This window comes from Cervus canadensis, chromosome 21 (genome assembly GCF_019320065.1).
Source record: "Cervus canadensis isolate Bull #8, Minnesota chromosome 21, ASM1932006v1, whole genome shotgun sequence".
Lineage (NCBI taxonomy): Eukaryota > Metazoa > Chordata > Mammalia > Artiodactyla > Cervidae > Cervus > Cervus canadensis.
Window position 1 is genome coordinate 15,111,382 of NC_057406.1, and position 18,726 is coordinate 15,130,107.

The 18,726-nt window shown below is 51.5% G+C and overlaps 2 protein-coding genes across 3 annotated transcripts in view; both read right to left on the bottom strand.

Moving 5' to 3' along the window:
• Nucleotides 1-14,276, bottom strand: part of ANO2 (anoctamin 2) — a 335,456-nt gene extending 321,180 nt beyond the window's left edge. Inside the window, exons 1-3 of one of the 2 annotated variants that reach the window (XM_043441194.1) lie at nt 12,462-14,276; nt 1,746-1,930; nt 308-634 (exon numbers count right to left, since the gene is read on the bottom strand). In XM_043441194.1, the coding sequence (XP_043297129.1) occupies nt 308-634; nt 1,746-1,930; nt 12,462-12,486 (537 nt within the window). In that variant the 5' untranslated portion in view covers nt 12,487-14,276. Of the gene's footprint in view, nt 1-307; nt 635-1,745; nt 1,931-6,068; nt 6,571-12,461 lie in introns of those variants that run through there. The other variant, XM_043441195.1, reaches the window with a different exon arrangement.
• A 1,214-nt stretch (nt 14,277-15,490) lies between these two features.
• The window catches only part of VWF (von Willebrand factor), a 129,836-nt gene continuing 126,600 nt past the window's right edge, over nt 15,491-18,726 (bottom strand). The window contains exons 51-52 of the mRNA XM_043440090.1: nt 16,292-16,389; nt 15,491-15,810 (exon numbers count right to left, since the gene is read on the bottom strand). Coding sequence (XP_043296025.1) covers nt 15,622-15,810; nt 16,292-16,389 — 287 coding nt within the window. The 3' untranslated portion in view covers nt 15,491-15,621. The remainder of the gene's footprint in view (nt 15,811-16,291; nt 16,390-18,726) is intronic.

Consider the following 18,726-nt stretch of genomic DNA (forward strand, 5'->3'; position numbering starts at 1 on the left):
GGCCACAGGATGGCAAGTCAGGAAGAAGTGCCTTGCCTTCTATCTCTAACTTCCGTCTTTATCTCTAAGCCAACTTTCAGATGGGTGCCCACCACCAGCACCACTGGCCCCACCAGCACCTGGGATCCCAGAACGCTTTCTCAAGTCCCTGAGCAAGAAAATCTGGTTTGCCCACCAGAAGGAAAGAAAAACAGCATGCCAGACGCCAGAACAGAGCCAAAGGCTTCCTGCACGTGGCCCGATGGCCAGGAACCCAGCCCAGCACGGCCATCGCACCCCAGACCCTCAGTCACCTGCCCAACCTCACCTCCAAGTCCTTCTCCAGCTCCAGCCCGGCCTCCATCAGGTTGTGCTCAAACTCCTCTCGCTGCTCCTTCCTCTCCTCCTCCAGGGCGTCGAGCGGCCCCAGCTCGATGTCACCGGGAGCCCCCGCCTGGGGGTCCTTGCCCGTCTCGCCATTGGAGACGATAGCCAGCGAGTGGCCCGGGGAGCCGTGGCCGGGGTGCGCCCCACGTTTCCGGTAGTGGTAGGCGAGCACGTAGTCCACCTTCCTCTGGTTGTCATGGAAGTGCATGCGGCTCACGCGGGCCTCCAAGGACACCGGCTCACTGGCCTCCAAGTAGTTGTTGATGACCTGGCCGGAAAAAGGGGGATGCGGAGCGGCGACATCCAGTGAGGGAGAGGCGAGAGGCGCGGAAGGCTGACCTGGCACTCTGGGACCCGGGAGGGGGACGAGGAGGCCAGGCCCTCACCGAGTTCATCGGCCACGGCTGCCACTCTTCCACCCCAGCCCTGGGTCTAGCCCCGACCGACAGATGCGGCACACACGCATGCTCACGCACACAGACGCACACTCAGCGTGAACCCCGCGCATCCCACGGCCCGCCTCCCTCCGCACACCAAGCCCCATTCCAGCACACGCGCGCAGGCGGGCACTCGGCCTTACACCGGCACACACTGTGCACACCTGCGTTACCCACTCTGACACGCAGGTCCCCCCACACGCACCACGACACCCCTACCTCCTCGCAGAGCTGCAGGCCAGCCTGCAAACACGCCGTACTCACCGGCAGGCTCTCTGGATCCATTGGAACAAAGGCCGATTTCTAGCTGCCTGGCCCACCCCACTCCCACCCCACGGGGGATTCACTGTCCACTCTGCGCCTCACAGCGCCACATCCTCCTCTACCCGCTCTCCGTCCTCCCCAGCCACTGGCGAGGACCCTGCCAGAGAGGCTGCGGTCCACTCCAGTCTGCTCTCCAGGCGATGCGAGGTTGAGAAGAGGAGAAAGAACTAGGTGGAGCCAGGGGAGGGACCTGCCTCCCGCTTTGGGTGTTTCCCTGTTTATTACCGGTTTGATACCCAGCTGCCTCCGCAGCCACCTGAGAGGTCACCTGGGCAACCAGATGAAGCGCCAGGCACAGGGGAGGGCCTCAGAGGCGCCCCAGCTGAGGCCTGGCTCCTCAGACCTGAGAGAGGGGAGCCGGGGAGCCTGCAGGCCAATGGGCGGGGCCACCGGGCCTCTTACACCTCTGTCTTCCCCATCCTCCTCTGACCAGGGGACCCAGTGCTATCGGGACAGCATGCCATCCCGTCTTGGAGAGACAGGGGATGAAGGGAGCCTAACAGAAACCCCGCCCCCACACACAAACCCACAACACACCCCCTGTGCCCCCAAGTGGAGGGTGCCCCCAAGTGGAGGGCGCCCCACAGGCCCGCCCATCCACACTGCCCCAGTACTCACGGAGCTGTTGGGAGGGCTCCCTCCGCCAGACGCCTGGCCGGACCCTTGGGGGACACTGCTCTGCAGACGCTGGGCTGGGGGACCCGGCACCTGGAGGCACTGCTGTCCATGTTTGGGGCCCTGACCCCCTCTAACCACGGTCCGCGGGCTCAGCCGGCGTGGGGAGCCAGGGAGCAGGGGGATGTCTGTGAAAGACAAGGACACAGAGGGACAGCTGCTTCAGGGGATGGGAAAGCATGGATACAGGACCCAGAGCAGCTGAGGCGCTGAGCCTGGGACCCCAGGGCAGCCCTAAGAACATAACCACACCTCCCCACAGCTGCCCACCGCACCCCCACCCCCAGCCAGTCCTCACAGGCTTAGCTAGCCAGGCTCACATTGGCCATAGGGGAGGGGGTGGGGTGTTCCCATCACACACACACACACACACACACACACACACACACAGCCTAGAGCCACCAGCAGTAGCTCCCTCTGATGATGACTGTCATAATGTCTTCTGGTGCCCAGACACTAGGAGGGCAGTTGCCTGGAGGCAGGGTGGGTGGGGCACTGCTGGAGAGACACCCTGAATTAACGCCAAAGGTTTAGTCTTTAGGGTCCTTCCCAGGGCAGCAAGAGAAGGGGGCACCCTGGCAGCCCCTACACCCCTGAAGAAGAGAGCCCTACAGACCAAAAGTGGGCTCAGGGCAGGGGTGACCTCTGACCCAAGGGCCACCTCTGGGGCCCTTGAGGGGTCTCCACACCCCTGCTGCCCCCACCATGGCCTCAGAGCTGCCCTGTCTCTCCCTCCCCCCACACCCCAGAGCAGCCCTTCAGTGCACCAGGGCTGACACCAAAAAAAATAAAAAGTGGTTATGATCGTTGGTCTTATTCTTTTCATTTTAAACTTCGTGTGAGCAGAAATCACACCTTATACATCCAGCCTGTAGCTCAGTTGGTAAAGAATCTGCCTGCAGTGCAGGATACCTGGACTCGTTCCCTGGGTCAGGAAGATCCCCTGGAGATGGGAATGACAACCTACTCCAGTATTCTTGCCTGGAAAATCCTATGGCCAGAGGAGCCTGGTGGGCTACAGCCTATGGGGTCACAAGAGTCGGACCCCATGGTCCGACTTAAAGACTAAACGGATGGACGGAGTTAAACATTAAATGTTAAACTTAACAGACGAGTTAATGACTAACCACAACCTAGCACTTAGCACCTGCTGAATGAAGGAATGAATGAATGGACCAAAGGCAGCTATTCCCAGTCACTTAGAGCTTCTGGTCAGTTACTGGGTTGAGGAGCAGCCCGGTACATGTGCCCAGGTCTCTGCTGGGCAGTTTCTAGAGGACTTAAACTTGGGTCCCTGCACTTGAGAAATGTATCAATATCATCACTTTGTGAAGATATTGATGATGTGCAGAAACACAGTTACAGTCAGCAAGTAAAGATTCCATAATTTGTTTCTAGACTGTGGACTTTGGTCTATATTGAGGGAACCAGAAAGGTGGAAAGTCAAAGTAGCTTCAGGAAAGATAATAAGCCTGAATCTGGGTCTTGAAGCATCTGGAAGGTAGGGGACAGAACACTGAGGGGCAGGAGTGGGCATGCATGCTGGTGGGACAATGGAGGCCTCTAGTTTAGGATATCAGGGGAGGGGCTTCCTTCCTCCATCCCCAGTCCTGCTCATCCCTCTCCCCTTGTGCATTTCTGCCCAGATCAGAACTGAGAGCAAGACTGTACACCCCAGGGTGTGTATCTAAACACATCCTAAAAACCTCCATGTATGGCTAAACAACCAGAGACCATCCTGATGAATACCTGGACAGGTGATACAGCAGATGCGCACTCAAGGTCCATCCTTCCTTGACAGCATTCAAGGAATGAATTCACACGAGTGACCCAGGTAGCTCAGATTAAGAGGCAGCCCAAAGCCTTAGTCACACCACTGTCTGGGAGCCACCATCACGTAAAGGAGCCACAGGGATTTGAAGCTGGCCTCCAGGGCCCCACTGGCCACCCTGGCCACTCCCTCCACTGATAGAGGGATCACTGCTGCCTGGAGCCCTGCTTTCATGCCCACCTTCTCCCATAATCAGTGATTAGAGAACAGCGTGTAGTTCAGCTGTTCCAGCTCCAGAAACACATTCCAGGCAATAATGGCATTTTAGAGACTCTCTTGGGCTTCCCTGGTGGCTGAGACAATAAAGAATCTCCCTGAAATGCAGGTTCAATCCCTGGGTGGGGAAGATTCCCTGGAGAGAAAATGACAACCCACTACAGTATTCTTGCCTGGAGAATCCCATGGACAGAAGAGCCTTGAAGGCTACAGTCCATGGGGTCACAAAGAGTTGGACACAGCTGAGCGACTAACACACACACACAGAGCTCTCTTGGCAATACCGACTCCATTTTTATTTCCCTTCTTACACCATTCACTTGGCTCTTTGCACAAACGGCCTTAAATAGGAGATCCCTGGGTGTTTGTGACTTAGCCACCCTCCTGGGCTCTGGGGGTGTGATACTGTGATTTATTGTAAAAACAGATAGCTTGGCCTTTGTTCTGTACCTGCTATAGAGCTCCTAAGACCCTCAGAACTTCCTAAGTGTGGAGAGCAATCAAGGTGTCTTTCGGGAAGCTCCCCACTAACCTAAGAATGGGACCTGGTTGCTAGGGGAACTAACCTTGTGATGATAGGGTGGGCCTTTCAGTCTCCCCTCCCCCTTCCTCCCCCTGCCCTCCTAGGAGGGTTTGGGGCTGGAGCTTGAGCTTAGTCACCATTAGTGGCTGGAAACTTAATCATTTGTGCCTGTGTAATGAAGTGCCCCAAAAGGATGTATTATAATCAGTCATGCCCCCATAATGAAGCCCCCAAAAGGATGGAGTTCACTGAGCTTCCAGGTTGATGAACAAGTAGAGATGTGGGAAGAACAACACATCCAGAGGGCATGGGATTCCAGGTCCTTCCCACGTATCTTGTCCTCTGCATCTCATTCATGTGGCTCTTCCTGAGTTGTATCCTATCCTTTCATAATAAACCAGTGATCTAGTGAGTAATGCTTCCCAGCTGGCTCAGTGGTAAAAAACCCACCTGCCCATTCAGGAGACGCAAAAGACGTAGGTTCAATCCCTGGGTTGGGAAGATCCCCTAGAGGAGGGCATGGCAACCCACTCCAGTATTCTTGCCTGGAGAATCCCATGGACAGAGGAGTTTGGAGAGCTACAGTCCAAAGGGTCACAAAGAGCCGGATATGACTGAAGCAACTGAGCATGCATGCGTGTATATATGTATATGTGCAACGGAATATTACCCAGTCATAAGAAGGAATGAGACAATGCCATTAGCAGCGTCACGGATGGACCTAAAGATTACCATACTAAGTGAAGTAAATCAGACAAAGAAAGACAAATATCATGTGATATCACTTATATGTAGAGTCTTTAGAAAGCAGATAAATGAGCTTATCCACAAAATGGACTTCCCAGGTGGCTCAGTAGGTAAAGAATCTCCGCAATGCAAAAGGACACAGAGACACGGGTTTGATCCCTGGGTCAGGAGGATAGAAGCAGACTCACAGACACAGAGAACAAACTCAGGGTTACCAAAAGGGAAACGGGGTGGGGGAAGGATAAATTATCAGTTTGGGATTAGCAGGTGCATACTGCTGTATATAAAATAGATAACATGGTCCTACTATGAGCTCAGGGAGCTATGTCCAATATTCTGTGATAAACCATAACAGAGAAGAATACAAAGAAGAGCAGGTGTGTATACACATAACGGAATCACCCTGCCGTGCATCTTAAACCAGCACAACACTGTAAATCAACTATACTTCAAAAACAAAAAGACGGTAAGAAGCATTTGAATCTGTTGGCTAGCTACCATCACCCCAGCTCACCATTCATTCATTCACACATTCAGAACCATTTAATAACCACATACCACACACTTTGTCCTGCCCTGGTTGCTGAAACTTGAAGATCTCAGAGTCTACTTGGGGAGGCAAATGGTCTAAATCTGTAACTTTAATATATAATAAGGGAACTATATCACAGGAAACTTACCAGTTTTGAAAGGCCCCTATGACAGAGACTTGGGCTTCCCTTGTTGCTCAGACAGTAAAGAATCCGCCTGCAATGGAGGAGACCCGGGTTCGATCCCTGGGTCAGGAAGATCCCCTGGAGGAGGAAATGGCAACCCACTCCAGTATTCTTGCCTGGAGAATTCCATGGACAGAGGAGCCTGGTGGGCTACAGTCCATGGGGTCGCAAAGAGTCGGACACGACTGAGCAACTAACACTTCACTTCATGAAAGAGACTGCAAGCTGCTTACCAAAATCCATGCTCTCCGCTTCTGCCTGAACACACAGCTAGACCATATTCCCGAGCCTCCCTGATGTGGCCACGAGACTGAATTCCAGCCAGAGGAATGCGAGCAGAGTGTTATGTGCTATTTCTAGGTCTGACCCATCGAAACCTTCCATGACTGCTCCTGCGTGCTCTTTCCCTGCTCTCTGATAACTGGGATGGCAACCCTCGGGGCCACCTCGGAAGTCACAGATGAAGTTGGCTGAGCCCCCAATCACCCTGAGTCCCCGAAAAGCTTTTGGGAAAAGAGTCACCCTACAAACTTGTTCACCCACCCAGGCCTATCTCTTTAGCAAGCAGTACACTCTTGTTATGCTTTAGTCCTTATTTTTTAGTCTATTCATTAGAGCAACTAGCTGAGCATAAGGTGCCCTCCACTATCAGTGTGGATAACAATGAATAACTTCACTTACTAGGGCTTCCCTGGTGGTTCAGACGTTAAAGAATCTGTCTGCAATTCAGGAGACCCAGGTTCAATCCCTGGGTCAGGAATATCCCCTGGAGGAGAAAATGGCAACCCACCCCAGTATTCTTGCCTGGAGAATTCCATGGACAGAGGAGTCTGGTGGGCTATAATCCATGGGGTCACAAAGAGTTGGACAGGACTGAATGACTAACGCTTGCTAACACAGGCAGTAATTCAGCCCACAGAGACACCATCCCTACTCGTACTATAGAGCCTTGTTCAAACTTCCCCCAACTTGACAGACAGCTCAACTGCCTCATACCTGCACACCCCAGGTGGGGAGAGATACTCAGAGGTAGGGACTGGATATCATCTTTGGCCCTCATTGCTGCCTGGCACATAGCAGGTGCTCAAGGAAAGACTGGATAAAAAATTGAGATGCAGAAAAGAAGAGCAGAGAGGGATTTCTGGTCAGTCGTCTCTTCTGTGCTTTGTGGTGTGGAATTTTGGAGCTTTGGGAGGGTGAAAAAATTGAGAGGTTTTGTCACCAGCAGAATCTCATTTTAAGGAATGAAAAGAATGGATGTATGTGCATGTATAACCAAACCACTCTGCTATTCACCTGAAACTAATGCAGCATTATAAATAACTCCACTCCAAAATAAAAGAAAAATTTTAGTTAAAAAAAGAAATGCTAAAGGATGTTCTTCACGATGAAGGAAAGTGACAACAGACAGGCATTTGCATAAGAATTGCTCCTGATGGGAGAGTCTTGTATTCCTTTCTTACAAGGGCGAGGAAAAGAGATTGTAAGTCATTGGTCAAAATGGACTATTAGCCACTAAATTTTCTACATGCTACAAGCCATTGTGCATCCGCGCTCAGTCGCTCAGTTGCTCAGTCATGTCCAACCTTTTGCAACCATATGGACTGTAGCCCGCCAGGCTCCTCTGTCCATGGGATTTTCCAGGCAAGAATACTGGAGTGGGTTGCCATTTCCTACTCCAGGGGATCTTCCCAACCCAAGGATCAAATCTGCCTCTCCTGCACTGGCAGGTGGATTCTTTACCACTGAGCCACCTGGGAAGCCCATCAGTTCAGTTCGGTTCAGTTGCTCAGTCATGTCCGACTCTTTGCGACCCCATGAATCGCAGCACGCCAGGCCTCCCTGTCCGTCACCAATTCCCGGAGTTTACTCAAACTCATGTCCATCAAGTCGGTGATGCCATCCAGCCATCTCATCTTCTGTCGTCCCCTTCTCCTCCTGCCCCCAATCCCTCCCAGCATCAGGGTCTTTTCCAATGAGACAACTCTTCGCACGAGGTGGCCAAAGTATTGGAGTTTCAGCTTCAGCATCAGTCCTTCCAATGAACACCCAGGACTGATCTCCTTTAGGATGGATTGGGTGGCTCTCCTTGCAGTCCAAGGGACTCTCAAGAGTCTTCTCCAACACCACAGTTCAAAAGCATCAATTTTTCAGCACTCAGTTTTCTTCACAGTCCAACTCTCACATCCATACATGACCAATGGAAAAACCACAGCCTTAACTAGATGGACCTTTGTTGGCAAAGTACCCATAGGCCACTATTCTTCAAGATAGAGGTTGGTTATCTAATGATTTGAAAGATAGTTGGTTATCTAATGGTTTGAAAACAGCATTTTTTTTTTCAGTATAATAGAGTAGCATGGACCAGAAAAGTATAAGACAGAAACACCTCTTTTAAAAAAAGACAGACACAATAAAATAAATGCCCACATGAAAAATAATACCCTTTCTAAAAAGCTACTAATGAAACTAAAGCTCATTATGCTGGGCAATGTCTTATATGTCACACAAATACCACTGTGACATTCTTCTTAAAGTTTAATGTTGATGAACTAGTCTCATTTTCTTAGGCAATGGGACCCATGTAACTTATTATCTCTTTTCTGAGCTGCCTGTCAAGAGGTTCATAGGTAAGTTTTTGCTCAATTACAGTATCTATTCTTATCTAGGTTTGGCTGATATAATAATATGTTCCCAATCTTTCATTCTTTGGCATTTGCTCCTTTTCCCTTAAGTTTTTTGGTATCTAGGTTTTCCTTTCTTGTAACTTGTTTGAAGAAAGGTTACAAGGTTTGAAGGTTTGAAGGTTAATAAATAAGAAATAGAAGTAGTTACTGATATAGGAAAAAAATAAAAATGAATTCAAAGGGAGTTACGGTCAAGAATAATCACCAAATATGAAAAACCAGTATTTTTTTCTATTTAATTATTTTCAATGGGCACTTATCATTACTTTTAAATTCTTAAAGCTATTTTTAATTAGTTTATGATGAATAACAGGCATCAGTGATTGCTGGAAACGTGTGAGTTTTCCCGTTTTTCTAGAAATCAGTGAACCAGTCAGAAGATATGAGGGTGGGACTGCCCTGGGGGTCCAGTGGTTAAGACTCTGAATTCCCACTGCACAGGCACAGGTTCAGTGCCTGGTCGGGAGCATAGAATAAATAAAAATACTCTACGAAATAAAAGAAAGTTTTTTTTTTAAAAAAAGGAAATACAAGGGTGGCACGCTTTATATTTGTGTTTGCTACACAGTGAGGGGAGGATCTCACCCAGCTCCTTGAAAGAACTGTCACCTTTTTGTAGTTTCAGCACAAGTTAACAGAGATGGAGAACTGTCAGCCAGATGGACTATTTATAAATTATTTGCTTAGAGTTTCTGGAGGGAGGGCAGGGTTGTCCATAGGAGCCAAAGAAAGACTTCTGGTACATCTTGAAATGTATTAATACTATGAAGTGTGAAAGTATTATTTGCTTCAGTCACGTCCGACTCCATGCGACCCCATGGACTGTAGCCTGCCAGGCTCCTCTGTCCATGGGATTTCCCAGGCAAGAATACTGGAGTGGGTTGCCATCCCCTTCGCCAGGGGATCTTCCCAACCCAGGGATTGAACCCAAGTCTTCTGCATTGCAGGCAGATTCTTTACAGTCTGAGCCACTGGGAGCTTATGAAGTATGGATGTGGTTAATTTCATTGGTGTGGTCTGAACAAGCCTGTTCTTGACCCCGCCTCCTCCTTTTCCTGTCCAACAAGGAGTGGGGTGGTGACCTTAGAGTGTGAGGTCCTGACAGTCCCGGGTGTGCGTGCCCTGTTGGTCGCTGAAGCTCCAGCACCGAGCACTGGCTCCACAAGTGTGCTCTGAACTGGTGTGTGCGGCCCCCACAGGGGCATGGGGTGCAACCCATAGAAGTGATCGTGAGCTGAGATTACCAGAATCATCAGACACTGGGCAAGTCCTCTGCAGGCAGTGGGTCAGTCTCCCACGTGCCTGTAAACCGTCAATGTGGAATTCAGGCAACCTGTGCTCACTAAAGCATGTCCCCGGTGTGAAGCACAGTGGCACGTTGTCATAGGAGTTCAGTGATGACAACTGGCCTTCTGAGGTTTGATCCCACTAAATAAACTAACCCTGATGACTCCAGACTGGAAGTCGTGTCAAGGCAAGCCTTGCCTGGAATATGACCACAGCATCACCTATCAGCCTTGCAAAATTAATATCTCCCTAAAGGCCCCACTTCCACCCACACTTCCACCCACCCCTTCCTTGCCAACATCTCCACTTCCTTCTAGTGGCTTCTGAAGAACAGAATGAGAGCAACCAGGTGAGGTGGAAGGGAAGTGAGTTGGAATTCCAACTTTATCCTTCACCGATGATTCACTGGTGAACCCCATGTAACAGGGGTATTTCCTAACCTCTCTGAACCTCAGATTCCCCTTCAGTGCCATGGATTTCATATTGACCCCAAGGCTGTTGGGAAGTGAAGCGCGGTATCTGTATGCACAGTGTCTAAATATGTCTCCCCTTTCTCTTTGAAAGTCAAAAGCATACAGCCTGAGCCCCAAGACTCCGTGCGATCTGGCTCACCCTCTCCCTCACCCTCCAGGCACTGGGTCTCCCCCCTGAATTTGTGGACAGCCCAAGCACATTGCTGCCCCAGGGTCTTTCGTCTCTACTGCTGCTGCTTGAGGGGCTTCCCTGGTGGCTCGGCAATAAAGAATCTGCCTGCAATGCAGGAGCCGCAGGAGACACGGGTTCAATCCTGGGTCAGGAAGACCTCCTGGAGGAAGGCTTGGCAACTAACTCCAATATTCTTGCCCAAAGAATCCCAGAGACAGCAGAGCCTGGCAGGTTATGATCCATAAGGTCTCAAAGAGTTGGACATGACTGAAGCAATATCACACAGGCATGCCGTTGCTTGACCATTCTCCAGGTGTCCACGTGGCTGGTTCCTTCTTTGAAGGCAATCTTTTTTCAAACTCCTCCTCCCCAGCAGCCTGATCACAAATATGGATGGATTCTACTTTGTAGCTAGAGGCCAGATTCTCATCTCTAGTGGTCGTTTCTGTTCTTCGTGCTCTAGAAACACCAGGCTGCCCTCAGCCAGAAGAAGGGTCCACAAGATGGAAATCGGGTCCTCATTAGAGAAAATGAAACACAAGCGCCACTCTAGCCCTCAGGGTCTCTGGCCCCCGACCCCAGTCCTGCCCCACTGTGGAAGTGGGCAGAGAAGGGACAGACAAACTGGACCAGCAGAGCCTGAGGCTGGTGTTTGGAACCCACCCTCCCTGCTCACACAGCCACCTCCATCAGCCAGCAAAGAGGCCCAGGGTCCACCTAGAAGCAACTCAGACAGCAGCCCGGGTGCCCAGAAAGGACCTACTTAGGTTCCTGGCTCCCAAAATGATGGCGTGTGGCAGGTCACAGTGAAGGGGCGATCGGGCCCTGGGTGTCTAGCAGCTGGGGCAGGCTTCTGATGTCCAATCCCGAGAGCAAAGCCCAGACAAGCTGTCTTGTCACCCTCTGGAGGAGCCCCCTCTCATCTAAGATCCTCCCTCACCTGCCACCTGCCTTTGGGGATGAGATTTAACCTTGCTCGGCAGGAACTTCTGCCCTAGACCAGCATTCACACGGTCCCGGAGTGTCTCTCCACACATGCTCACGCAGTCCCAGACTCACACCTGCCTTCCAGTCCCCTGTGCCCACTGTTCATGCCAGTGAAGTGAGCACCTTCCCCGGCCCCTGCCACTCCACGCCTCTCTCACAACCCACTGGAAACAAGACTCCAGACAGAAACCCCTTCTAGGCAGGGTCAACCCCACCAAACTCACGTGTGTATTCAATATCACCTGAAGATGCAGAAGGATCATGCCCTGCTCCCCTAAACGCTGCCTCAATTTGCTTTTCTTCTTAAATAACCCCCCCCCCCCCGGGGAAAGCCTGTGTTTCCCGAAGTGTAAATGCCCTTCCTGGGGTGGATAAGGGCTGGGAGAGACTTCCTGAAATTGTGAGGATGCTCCAAGAGGCTAAAGTCAAGTTGCAGGGGATGACTCTGAACCTCTGTCCTCAGCAGACTGTTTCTGAATTAAACCTCAGTTGTTTGCTGATCCGTTCAGATGTGCTAAACACCCCCTGACTTGTAACAAGGAGAAGATAAAGAGATTGGAATTGGTAATTCATCAACAAAAAGCCACTGCACCAATCCCCTGACTCTTGTCCTACCTCTTTTCTCCTTGATAGGACATGAGCGTCCAGGAAACCACTCAAGTGTCCCTCGCCTTCTGAGGGTGAGAGCCACCCAAGGGTGAGAAGTTGCTGGTCTGGGTGCCCCAGCATCCGGGGAGGCACCCATTGCTCCACAGACAAGCGTGGGACCCCTGAGCTTGGAGCCCCGGGACAGAGCGGTCTTGGGCTGAACAAAGGGCTTTCATGTCAGGGATCATAGACTGAAATTATGTCTGCCTGTCTAGCCAGCAGACGGATTCCCTGCGAAGCCCCTTCCAGGTTCACCGGGGGTCACCAATCTCAAGGGTGGGAATAGGGATGCCCGCTCCTTCACTCCCAGCCCCCTCTCCGTCCTACAAGATTCTAGATGCTCAGGACCAGGTCCATGCAAGGGAGACTCACCATGCAGCCCTGGGGTGGTGGCCATGGAGCGGGCGCACCAGACGCGAAACCCCGACTGTCCCGCGGCTGCGCTGGCGTCTGCACTGGCGTCTGCACTGGCTTATTCAGCCCCCGGGCTAATTCCATCTCGGCTCAGCTCCGTCTGGACGTGCCCGCCCCTGCCTGCTGCTGCTGTCTCCTCCCCCATCCCTCGCTGGGGCCACCTGGCCTCCTCCGGCTGCTGCGCCCTGGGCGCACCGGCCGCTAGTCGCGCCACGTGGAGGAAGAAGCGCGTTCCCGCCGGCGGGTTGAGTCTGGGTCACGCTCGGGTTAATGAAGCTGAGGGGCCAGACCGTAAGACTGCGGCTCTCCCTAACCCCAGGCGCTGCCTCCTAACCTGGTTCGGGTGTGAGCGTTCAGCCGGATTATCTCTGGAACCGTCTGCCTGATTAGTTTCCAATCCCGCCCAGGAACCCTGCTTCCCGCCGCCCTGTGGCTGATCGCCTGGGTGGGGGCGGGTGCTTCCCCGCACAGCCACCAGCTGTCCCCCACCTTTCTCTAGACTAAAAGGAGCAGAAGTGGAGGAATCTCGCCCCAGGGACAGGAAGAAGGGCTGCAAGTGGTAAGGGGAGAGGCAGGTTTTAGAAAAGCTTCCCAGGAAGACTGTGGGACCAGTTGAGGAAGCAGATGTTGAAAGCTCCATCCTAGGAAAAAAGAGGAGGTCCATCTCTCTGGAATGGCTTTGGTACCTAGCCATGGGAAGGGGGATGGAAGAGAAGACCTCCAAAGAGCCATTCTGCATGATGAAATCTACAATTCCAAGATGCCCCCAAGGTAAGCGAGTGCATTAATACCAGGGACCCAGAAAATGAAAAGGTATTATGTTAACATATATGTCAAGTTGGCTCTGTATGACCACAAACTTTCCCAACTCCCATGCTGATAAGGTGGACTGGTGGGACTGCTCTCCACTTTATGCATGAGTGTTCAGTCTTGAAGTCATGCCCAACTCTTTTGGAATCCCACGGACTATAGCCCGTCAGGCTCCTTGGTCCATGGGATTTTCCAAGCAAGAATACTGGAGTGGGTTGCCATTTCCTCCTCCAGGGGATCTTCCTGACCCAGGGATCAAACCCATGTCTCCTTCACTGAAGGCGGCTTCTTTCTTGCTGAGCTACTGAGGAAGCCCTTCCCCACTTTATACCTTGTATCAATTGATGATGAACCTGAGACAGTAAAGGGAAGTAAGGAGCTGAGCAGAAGAAAACCAGAAACAGCATGTGCCCACCCTGGGCTGTGTCCTGGCCGCCAGGGGTAATCAAGGCTGGTATGGATACAGACATCCACTCCCTCCGCACCCTTCTCAGAGCCTCTCCCAAAGGAATGAGTTCTAATAACCGTTCTATGTTTTACTGCCTGTGTACCCATTTCACAGATAAGGAGACTGCAGTGTATAGGTCAGGCCCCATATCTCTGAGGGCTGAGCTCACTCCAGAGTCTGTGCTCTAACACTTGGATCCTGGCTCCTTTCTCTCCCAGACACACCCTTCTCCACCCTCTTCTGGGAACCCTTCCCTATGTTTCCAACGCCAAGAGGACTGGAAACATTTCCACCTTGGTTCATCTCTTCTCTCTCCCCATGCTCCCTGAGACCCTTCCTAAGACTCTCACTTCGGGGTGCTGTTCCATCTGGTCTGAGGAGGACAAAATAGAGAGTCCTGGGAGAAGACCCTTGAGAGTCCCTTGGACTACAACATCAAACCAGTCAATCCTAAAGGAAACCAACCCTGAATATTCTTTGGATGGACTGATGCTGAAGCTGAAACTTCCAATACTTTGGCCACCTGATGCGGAGCCAACTCATTAGAAAAGACCCTGGTGCTGGGGAGGATCGAGGGCAGGAGGAGAAGGAGGTGACAGAGGATGAGATGGTTGGATAGCATCACCGACTTAATGGACATGAGTTTGAGCAAACTCCGGGAGATGGTGAAGGACAGGGCAGCCTGGCGGGCTGCAGTCCATGGGGTCACAAAGAGTTGGGCACGACTGAGTGACTGAGTAGCAAGAGCTGGGACCAGAGGCAGACCCACCTTGGAACGCATGCAGAGTGGGAGAGCTCCCAGTTCACACCCCACTGTTTCTCCTTCAGCATCCTATTTACCCTGCTCCCTGCTGTTTTTAAAAATCAAAACATGCAATTTTTCAAGTTCAGCTCTTTCCTTGGTAGTGAATCGTCCTGTCAGTAAATACGAGGAGAACTCGGGCTATGGGTGCACTGAGAAATTGACACCCTCTGTTGAAGAAGTAGCCTCCCACTGAATTTCTCGGAGCTCCACGCCGCCAACAGCACCTCGTCCTGGGTTGGAGCATCAGGCGATCAGTCAGAAGAGAGACAGCTATTAATAATTCTCTGGCCCCAGATCTGCTTTCCCACAGAGACCTTAGAGACTACTCAAAATTGGAGGTGGGGTGATGGATAGAGGGCGACAGCCTTTGAATTATTGAGCAGTTATATAAAACTTCTATCCATTCCTCCTTCCCTCTACCCGGCTAAAGCTCCCCACCAACGTGACTCAACGCAACTCATGGCGTTTGCCTCCAATGTTATCTTCCCTGGAGGTTCTTCTCCAGCGGAAGCAGAAAGGCCTAAAAATGCAGCCCTCCCCTTGTTCCAGTGAGGAAAAGGCTGAATCTGTCAGCACTAGATTCGTGTGGCTCTGGTGGACCAGCCCAAGAGTTCTTGCCCAGGTGTCCAGGTCCTCGGGTTCTGAGCCTGGCGTTGCCACCCAGTGGCTGTGTGACCTTGGGCAAGTCACTCAAGCTCTCTGAGCTACTTTCATCCTCGGTGAAGGGGCAGGAGAGGGCAGTGGATGAGATGATGTCTAAATCTTTTCCAGCTTCATTGTCCAGTACCTGCACTGCGTAGCATCTCTCTCGGGGCTGAAAAGGATCTGGTGTGAAAGCCTGGGCTCCCTCTCCACTCCCCACCCCCCACTTCAGCACCCGGCTCAGAGCAGCCCAGTCATCTCAACCTGGATGAACCACCAGCCTTTGACGAGAAGATAGATTGGCCTTTATTGTGCGTCCGGGAAGGTCCGGGAGCAGAGTGCGCATGCGCGCGGTGCAGGGGTGGCCGAGCCTAGCGAGAGGCAGCGGGTGTCCGCGGAGGGCGGGCAGCGCGTCACGGGCTGCATTTCCTGGGGGAGCACTTGCACTGCAGGGCGTTGAGGATCACGTGGTAGATGACGGAGCCGTTGGTGCAGCGCAGGGGCACTCGCATGGGCTCCGTGCGCGTCGGCGAGCAGCAGGAACACTGGTCCGGCACATCCTCCGTGTCGATGGAGTACAGGGCTTTGCTGGTGCATCTTCCCTGCAGCGGGAAAGAGAGAGGCGGCGACACGGGTGATGGAGAGTCGCAGGGTGGGGAGGGCTCTGGGGCAGCCCGCTTCCTGCACCTGCCCTCCTCCAGGCCTGGCCTCCGCCAGAGGAACCCAGGACAGCCAGGCAATGTGTCTGAAAGGCCTGCCCTAATGGAACTCTCACACCCAGCCCTATAGCTGCGATTTCTGTGCATGTTTGATGGATCTCCAAGGAACGCAGCTCCCACGTTCCATAAGTAACCCTCCATTCTCTTCAAAGGACGCTTTGAATCATTGCTGATGTTTTTATCTTCTGGGGTCAAAAGTTCTCAGTTACTTCAATAAAATATTTGCTTTCAAAAAAAAAGGAAAAAGAAAGTTCCTAGTTTCTTTCACATCTCCTCCTTGTGAATTTCCCAGATCTTTGCACAATGTATCTAAAGAGAGGTGTTCAAATGAAGAGACCCCTCCTCTGAACCAAGGACTCCTTACCTGGCAATAGTGAATGTCCACTTCCCCTTCAGATGTGCAATCTCCCACCTTGATGTGCTGCACCCTGCCCGTGATGTCCTTGCACTCGGGTTCCTCACCTACAGGGCAGGTGAGAGATGGGACCTGTTTTCCCATTCAACATTGTCCACTCCAGTTCCCTTATTCACTGGACATAGGTCAATTTCACAGTAACCAGGTCTCCACAGCCAGCTCCAGGGAGGGCAAGTCAGTGATCCTGGTTCCCCTCAGCTTCTCCTGCTGTCGCTTCAGTCATGTCCAACTCTTTGCAACCCCACAGCCTGCAGCTCACCAGGCTCCTCTGTCCATGTGATTTCCCAGGCAAGAATACTAGAATGGGCTGTCATTCCCTTCTCCAGGGGATCTTCCCGACCCAAGGATCGAACTTGCATCTCCTGCATTGGCAGGCAGGTTCTTAACCACTAGCACCACCTGGGAAGCCCAGCTTCTCCTGGCCCTTCATAATCAGAGATAAAGATATCACTGGGTTGAACTCACTTAATGGAACAATTCTAACTGCAAGAGGAGCCTAGATTCACCGTGCTTTGGTGATGTCGATAGATAAGACTCACTTTTATACAATTGTAGACTCTAAAAGCCATAATGATCAGAGCAATCCTTTTGTGCTTATAACTCTGCATGTGTGTGAGTTGCTCAGTTATGTCCAACTCTGTGACCCCATGGACTGTAGCCTGCCAGGCTCCTCTGTTCATGGACTTTTCCAGGCAAGAATACTGGAGAGGGTTGCCAGTTTCTTCTCCAGGGGATCTTCCCCACCCAGGGATCAAACCTGCGTCTCCTCCATCTCCAGCATTGGCAGGTGGATTCTTTACCACTGCGCCACCTGGAAAGCCTGCTTATACTATACCCAGAAGCAAACAAGCAATGAAGTATTCAATAAGTACAATTAATATCTATTCATCCCTGCAAATGTCATTGTGGGGACCGAGAAGATCCTTGCAGCCCTTGTGGAATCTTTGCTTTGAGTAAAGCCATCTCCTGGTCGCAGGTATGGGTTTCCTTACCACACAGGGCTTAACAGCATTCAGCTTTGAATCTCTGCTTGCCCCACTGATAATTCTAGGATTTAATGTCAGTTCACCGTTGCCTGTCCAAACACTGGGAGTTTTCCATTCCTGGATGGCTCCAAATCTAATTCAACCTTAACTACATATTAGCCAGCCTCCCAATTTCCAAATAATTTCATTTTAAAGCAAAAGCCTGCCAACCACATTAAGAGAGTGAATGAGGAAAACATATTGAAGCCAACACACAGTAGATTTAAATCCCCGAGCCTGGCTTATTTTCCTTATGGAGGGCCCCGTCTCCTGAAAGCACTGAAGCCCCGTTTGGCCTCATTGCTAGTTTTGCAGATAACAGCCTCGGCCAGATTGCCCCTGCAGCACACCTAGAGGAAAATGCGTCTCTTCCTGGACGGCTTCCTGATCTCAGCCATGCAGACAGGAATCACAGAGAGAGATGCTCTCAGAGTGTGTCCCCTCCGTCTGCAGCTTGGTTACAGCAACTCCAGAGACTGTCAGAGTGAGCCATCAGGAGAAGAAAAAATGACCACTGAAGGTATTCATGTTTTCACTCTTCCTTTCTTTTCCCCAGGGGCTTCCCTGGTGGCTCAGATGGTAAAGAATCCACCTGCAATGCAGGAGACCAGATTCGATCCCTGGGTCAGAAAGATCCCCTAGAGATGGGAATGGCTACCCACTCCAGTATTCTTGCTTGAAGAATTACACGGACAGCGGAGCCTGGTGGGCTATAGTACATGGGGTTGCAAACAGCCGGACACAACTGAGCAACTCTTTTCTTTCTCTACCTCCAAATAAACATGGGAACATGGACCCAGGAATCCAAAAACAAACAAACAAAAGCTAAGTAACTAAACTAAAAAAACAAAGAATATTAGTCCAGACAAGTAATTCTATACCCAGAGAATACAGCACGAACTTTGGGATTCTGAAAGGTACGTGTGCTCTTGGAAACAAAAATGTGTGGTGAGATGCTTTCTGATGAGCAGACTGGAGCTCCGTCTCCAAAGCTGCTGCAGTAACTACTGGGGGACCAACCCGTGCAACACAAGTGCAAGGTCAGGAAGAGCCAAGGACTTCCCTGGTGGCCCAGTGGTAAAGAATCTGCCTGCCAACACAGGGGATACAGGTTCGATCCCTATTCCGGGAAGATCCCACATGCCTCGGGGCACCTAAGCCCATGCACCATGACTACGGAGCCAGCACGCTCTAGAGCCCATGCTCAGCAACAAGAGAAGCCACCACAATGAGAAGCTTGCACACAGCAAGTAAAGGTAGCCCCAGCTCTCCACAACTAGAGAAAGCCTGGGCACAGCAATGAAGACACAGCACAGCCAAAACCAAAATTAATTAATTTAAAAAAAGAACAGGTGAGAG